Source organism: Papaver somniferum, unplaced genomic scaffold (genome assembly GCF_003573695.1).
Source record: "Papaver somniferum cultivar HN1 unplaced genomic scaffold, ASM357369v1 unplaced-scaffold_133, whole genome shotgun sequence".
NCBI lineage: Eukaryota > Viridiplantae > Streptophyta > Magnoliopsida > Ranunculales > Papaveraceae > Papaver > Papaver somniferum.
Genome location: NW_020622492.1, coordinates 3,570,172 through 3,576,501, shown reverse-complemented (window position 1 = coordinate 3,576,501; position 6,330 = coordinate 3,570,172). Strand labels below are relative to the sequence as shown.

General features: G+C 36.0%; 1 protein-coding gene across 1 annotated transcript; it reads right to left on the bottom strand.

Moving 5' to 3' along the window:
- Positions 1 to 1,957: 1,957 nt before the first annotated feature.
- Positions 1,958 to 5,521, bottom strand: LOC113333703 (NADH dehydrogenase [ubiquinone] 1 alpha subcomplex subunit 9, mitochondrial-like). The gene is made up of 12 exons (XM_026580135.1): positions 5,336 to 5,521; positions 5,133 to 5,229; positions 4,878 to 4,942; positions 4,707 to 4,792; positions 4,513 to 4,597; positions 4,365 to 4,435; positions 3,631 to 3,762; positions 3,173 to 3,288; positions 2,933 to 3,056; positions 2,778 to 2,846; positions 2,582 to 2,702; positions 1,958 to 2,443 (listed from the first exon to the last, which is right to left on the bottom strand). The coding sequence occupies exons 1-12, from the start codon at positions 5,430 to 5,432 to the stop codon at positions 2,304 to 2,306; spliced, it is 1,203 nt and encodes a 400-aa protein (XP_026435920.1). The 5' UTR covers positions 5,433 to 5,521; the 3' UTR covers positions 1,958 to 2,303.
- Between the last annotated feature and the right edge of the window lie 809 nt (positions 5,522 to 6,330).

The window sequence follows — 6,330 nt, the reverse complement described above, 5'->3', positions numbered from 1 at the left end:
AATATGTCAAGTCAAGTCAGGCTAGAAAAGAGAGATTTGAATGTGCAATTTCCCAAGTTAAGCTTCCTGCTTCAAGGTCTGTCGGTTTAGATGTGGATACCAGGTGGAACTCCACCTTTAAGATGCTAAAGGATGCAAATTTTTTTAGACAAGCTTTTGCTAGGCTAGCTGATTTGGATGATGACTTCAAGATACTACCAACCTCTAAGGAGTGGCAACAAGGAGTACACATATGTGAATGTTTGGAATTTTTTGATGTCCTTTCAACCAAATTTGCTGGGATTAAGTACCCCACAGCAAATTTGTATTATAATGGGGTTCAAGAAGTTAATAGATGCATTAAGCTATGGGAATCAAGTGAGCATGAGTATATCAGAGACATGGCCAAGAATATGAGGATGAAATTTGATAGCTACTGGAAAGAAAGTAACACTTTGATGGGAATTGGAGTTGTTTTGGATCGTAGGTACAAATCTAAATGGGTGGAGTTTGTTATGAAGAGAGTATATGGTGTGGAACACTATAAAAGTCACTATAACAAATTTGAGCTTGAACTCAATGCTCTTTTCTGTGCTTATGAAACTAACACTACAGCTCCAAATTACTTTGATACTGGAATGCATTCAACTGCAATTGAGAGCTCTGCAGGTACAACAACATCATATGAATTTGGTTATGATGATTTCATTATGGAAAACAATATGTTTGAGGTTGAGAAGTCAGAATTGGAGACATACTTAGCAGAACCAGTTCTTCCTAAAGGCACAGCCACTGAAGAAATGAGGTTTGATATCTTAAGTTGGTGGAAGAATAATGCTCCTAAGTACCCAATTCTCTCAAGGATTGCAAGAGATGTATTGGCAGTTCCAGTGACAAGTGTAGCATCAGAATCTATGTTTAGTATTGGTGGCAGAGTTCTCACATCTCACAGGAGTTCATTAGCTCCAGATCTTGTTGAAGCTTTGCTTTGTTTGGGTGATTGCCTGCCAGATCTCACTCTCAGTGACAGTGATAGTTGTGTTACAGGTACATCTTAATCTTTCTTTCTTTTTTGCAATTTATTGGCTTATTGCACTGACAATGACATTGCCAGCTTAGAAAAGTCTAACACTTTTGATTTTTCTTTTAAAATACAGAAGTTCAGGACTAAGGAATAAGGTAAATGCATTTGCAGATGCAGTTGGCACTTGGGACTTGGCAGAGGAGAATCTGGAGATGGAGGAGGAATGCATTTGCAAAAAAAAACATGAAGATTATGAACTTGTTTTCTTGTGTGGCAATGGCATGAACATCTGTATGTCTTTTTTTGGTGTGGCATGGATTTAGAACATGTTTTGTTGGATTTTAAAGCTGTTATGTGTACTTGTTCTGTAACTTCTGTGTTTTTAGCCTGTTTTGTGGCTGTCCTGTGACTTACCGGATGGCAGCGGAAAAATATCCGTTATCCGGTAAGTCAAACGTAACGGTAACGTTTTTGAATTTCTTATTTCCGCCGGAAATGAACGGTAACGGATATCCGCTAAATTTTAACGGAAACGGCAGCGGCAGAGCCTATTTCCGTTACGTTAGCATCCATTGACAGGCCTACCCACGGGTTAAGCCCTAGTTGGCACTTGGCATGCATATTATAGGCATAACTTTAGAAATAAAAACTCAGATACTTTACCAAAAATCTCCCCAAGATAATGTTGTCTCAGCATCTCGGTCCAAACCGAGATCCGAGATCGACTATTAAGCCCCACCAATTTCCTTATTCACGTCTATTTCTTCTCTCTTGTTAAGAATACTCCGATTCCAACAGGTTAATCAAGTGATCTTGGAGCGAATACAATAACTAAATTATACAGTACAATGTAATGGGAACAAAAAATCCCAGTAACAGTTGGAAAAAGCTATCAGGCGCATAAAGCACAAATTAGTGACACCCAAAGCCCAGTCCTTGAGAACTAAATAAAAATGATAAAAAAAAAATCTTGTAAAAAATTTAAATCACACAAAATAAAACATTCAACAAAAAACATGTTTCTTTGACAAGAATCCAATACATTTTATTTTTTTGCCTACATAACCTTTTGACATGACCAAGATCCACCTCCACAAACAAACAAGCAAACAATATTCTAATGATACATCTACTTTGTATAGATGTTCGTCTGACAGGTACTTGTACAATTTTTATTGTCGATAAATGGCATCAGTGATAATTACCTGCTTTGAGGAGTGCCCGATCATCAACAGTCTTTGTAAAACCTAAAACCTCACAAGAATAACAAAGAAGAAAGAGGATTGTCGAAAAGCCTCCCTTATGGGTAAGCATCGGGAGAGACTCTTTCACTGATCGTTGAACCGAAATTTGGCCCACCTTTGCGATATTGGATAAGAAACTCAATGGGGTAACCTTTAATATTATGTGGTACAATTCCCAGATCAGCAAATTTTAAAGCTGCCAAGTGCACCAAAAAGGAAAGAAAAAAGCAGACGCGTAAGGTAATTGTAATACCGAGGTTTTAGATGCACAAAACAGACAAATTACAAGAGGATAAAAAAAAAGATGAGATAACATGAGCTTTTCAACACTGACCATTTTCAGACACAACTGTATCTACGGAGAGAGCATTGAGCTGATCCAGATTAAAGATCTCAGGGACAGGTAGAGGACATGGAACTTTGTTCAGCAATATCTCTCGAGGAGAGGCAATAATCTGCAACGATTCTAAGACCAGTCAAGTAGTTATTCGGTAACCCAAATATTTTCTAGAGTAAATGTACATGCATACCTTCGCAACGGGGAGAGGAACCTTTACATAGCGTGGCCATTCTCGAATAGTCTCATACATCAGCTCTGTCTGCAACATGGATAAGAGGCTTAAAAAGAGCTGAACGAGACTATTCTGCCAACTTAGAGCAAAATATACGAGGAAGCAAAATTTACCAGTTCGCGCATAGAGTAAATATCTGGACCACCAAGTTCGTAAGTTTTACCCATGCTTGTGCCATCATCTTTCAAGGCCGCAATAATTGCAGCAGCAACATCAGAAACAAACACTGGTTGAATTCTGCAAAAAGTTAAATCATTAAAGGTACATACAGATTTAAAAAATCATCTTCTCCAGCAAAGGTTAATTGCACTATATTCATGCGTTAAAATAATGCATGACGAGAATAAGCATACTTAGTAGATCCGTCCCCGATAAGCGGAAGGAAGCTCCATTTCTTTGCAATAAATGCCCACTTATTTAGAATCCGATCTTCAGTGCCAACCATAGAGGCTGGCCTTAAAATTGTGGCCTGCAGAACACAGTACATTAACAACTAATAGAACATTATAAATAAGGGTAACCTGATAAAGGTACAGACATGCCTTGTACTAGTGAAATAAAAGAAAATTTAATACCAGGTGAATCGGAAAGAGAAAAGAATGAGCAGGACGAATGGATAAAAACCAACATTCATATAAGATACCACCATGCAATCGTTACAATTAGTGTGAAATAACAATTATCAAAACCATAATTTGAATATACTGGCATATTATGCACTAATTAGTAGCAAAATGTAAGGCAGCAATACAGAAACAAAAGACAGAAATAATCAGGTCATAGTAAGAGATAAGAGGCTAATAGGTCAAACCTCAGGCAGTTCTCGCAGTATTGCTCCCTCTGCAGCTGCTTTAGCTTTTAGCATTCTGGAAGATGATGATGGTGATGCCCCTAAGCAAGAAACTTGTATAAATCTCATGATACCGCCATGTTCTTTTGCGACCTGTACCGATTAAAAAACTTATATTTATACTTAATAGAAAACAAACTGGTAAATATTGTGAAATAAATGCTCAAGCACCTAGTCACAGATAAATACATCATCAGCCATTACATACATGATACCTAGACTAGAGTAAAGAAATTAAGATGCAGCTTGTAAGAGCACTCCTTCAATTTAGTTGGATGAATTAAAAATAAGATACTCTATTACTCTTACAAATGCCAACTTAGTGCCCTTCCCCCCCTGAGAAATGGTCTAAATCATATACTGTACTGACCAAGTTGTTTTCATTTTTATTTATTTTTGTTTTTTTCATCCAAAGCAACCGTATTGAACTTTTATATTTCATATACATCATGAATCACAGGTGTTAAAACCTCATATGAAAAATACACTTGATAACTGCAAAATTATGAGTCGTATTAAGCTTTTATATTCACACATCATGTGTCACAGGTTCTAAAAACCTATTATGAAAAATACACTTTACAACTGCATAATTCTCGCGCATTCAATCCAAAAGAAGCCAGCCATAACCATCAGAAACTAAGCAAAAAGAAGAAGAACGAAAGCATACAACCAAATTCTGAACAAGGACTTACAAAAGCAAGCTGCTCCGCCATATGATGGTTCACTTCCTCAAAACTGTAGTTTCTTGTCTCATACTCCCTTCCTGCCAGCATAATGACTTAATTAGCCCAACGAAAAAAATCAAATTAAGGAGCAGATATAAACTCGAAATATACCAACCAATAAGATTGATGACAACATTCGCCTTTGCCATTACTGCTTTAATTGAATCTTCATCTCTTGGGTCATATTTCATAGGTACAATCTGAATACAGCTTCGAATTAAGTTAAAATGTAAGACATGATGAGAAAAAGAAACCAAAAGAACAGAAAACCACATAACCAACACATGCAGTTAAAAGCTATAGTTGTACCTGGCCTAAATCACCCATCAATTTAAGATGTCGATGAGAATCCTCCGAACCTCGGAAAGGAACTAGCACTTGAGAACCCATTTTAGCTATGAAAACAAACAAAAACTTAGATTAACAATAAACCAAAACACATTACTACCAGTGGAGTAAATTAAAATACATTCTAATTACCTAGTTGTTGTACAACATAACGTCCGAGAAACCCTGTCGCTCCAAACACAGTTGCAACAATTCCACTGCCAATTCAAACACTATTTATTTCAATTCAAAAATCAATTGCCCATATGATATCTTATGTTGCAGCACAAAAGAAGAAGTAGTAGTCTTTTATCGAATGAAGAATTCTTATCCCATACCCAATATCCTAAATGAAATATACCAAGTTCAAAGGTTTAGCTCAAATGAATGAATGGAAAATGAACTGACCTAACAGATGATCTTCCACCAGTACCTTTACGGATGAGATGCCCAACTCCTTTTGTAGCAATATTCGATCCAAACCGCGGATGATCATATCCATAATCTAAAGATTAAAATCAAATTCTAAATTATAAGATCTCATCAAACCCTAGAAAAAATTGAAATGTAAGAAGAAATGAGAGACCATAGAAATTACAAGATTTACATACATTTGTCAGAAACAGGATAGATTGATTTGAGAGTTGATAGCGATGGTGAAGGCTTCAAATACTGGTGCCCTAATCTCCTGGCGTAGCCCTGCATCATCTCTTTGTTTTTTCAGAACGAAGAAGAAAAATACAAAGAAGACCTGTATCTTTTGAGGGCTGGGACTTGGGAACCTGGGATGGGAGTGAAATGGGGTTTTCACGCTAACCTGCGCGTGATGCGTCAAATAAAGAAATCTGTTTTGTAAGTGAAAACTACTGTAACCCCTTACTACTGAACTATCAAATTGTCAACTTCGTACTTAAAATTATATTATTATATTATTAGGCCCAAAATATCAAATTTACTTCAGATCTGGTCCATAATTAATTATTATGAATTTTTATAATGACAACACTACCCTTTAGTATTTATACAAGAGGAATATCAGAAGATATTTTCATTTTCTATTTCATTTTCTCTCTCCGTCTAAAACCAGAGCTGCTCTCATAGATTCATTTTCTAGGGTTTTATCCATTCGGTTGTACAAGATCTACCTCTTCTGGTTTACTTTCACATTGATTAGCAAGCAAATCGATCTGTGATTAGAAAGAATCAATTATGCATACAGATTTCCATTTGTTCCTTCTATACCTCTGTAATTTCATAGATCAATTGCATCTGATCGAGAGACAGATCATATGGAAGACGAAGAAGATTTGTTTGATATGAAAGAAGATCAACTACATCTGAAGATTCATCAACAGAATCAAATCGACCTGCAGGTAAGTTTCATTAGTCATCATCTTTTAATTTAATTGAAGTTACCTTGAAATTATGAATTTCAACTAATTTTTCTTTATGAACTCATGATCAGAGTTCAGATCTGTTATAGTATAATCTTTATCTTGTTGTTTAAGATGAAAATCTTAAAAACATATACAATTTATTTTTTCTAGGTTTCGTTAATTGAAATCAATCGATTTCTTTATCTTAAATCTCGATTGAAAATCGGTTT

What these genes read in the sequence shown, in the direction of transcription:
- LOC113333703 (XM_026580135.1), bottom strand. Translation starts at nt 5,432, where the DNA reads ATGATGCAGGGCTACGCCAGGAGATTAGGGCACCAGTATTTGAAGCCT. An exon ending in TTATGTTGTACAACAACTAG is followed by an intron (nt 4,793 to 4,877) that starts GTAATTAGAATG and finishes TTGTTTTCATAG; the next exon opens with CTAAAATGGGTTCTCAAGTG. An exon ending in ATCGGGGACGGATCTACTAA is followed by an intron (nt 3,057 to 3,172) that starts GTATGCTTATTC and finishes AACTTTTTGCAG; the next exon opens with AATTCAACCAGTGTTTGTTT.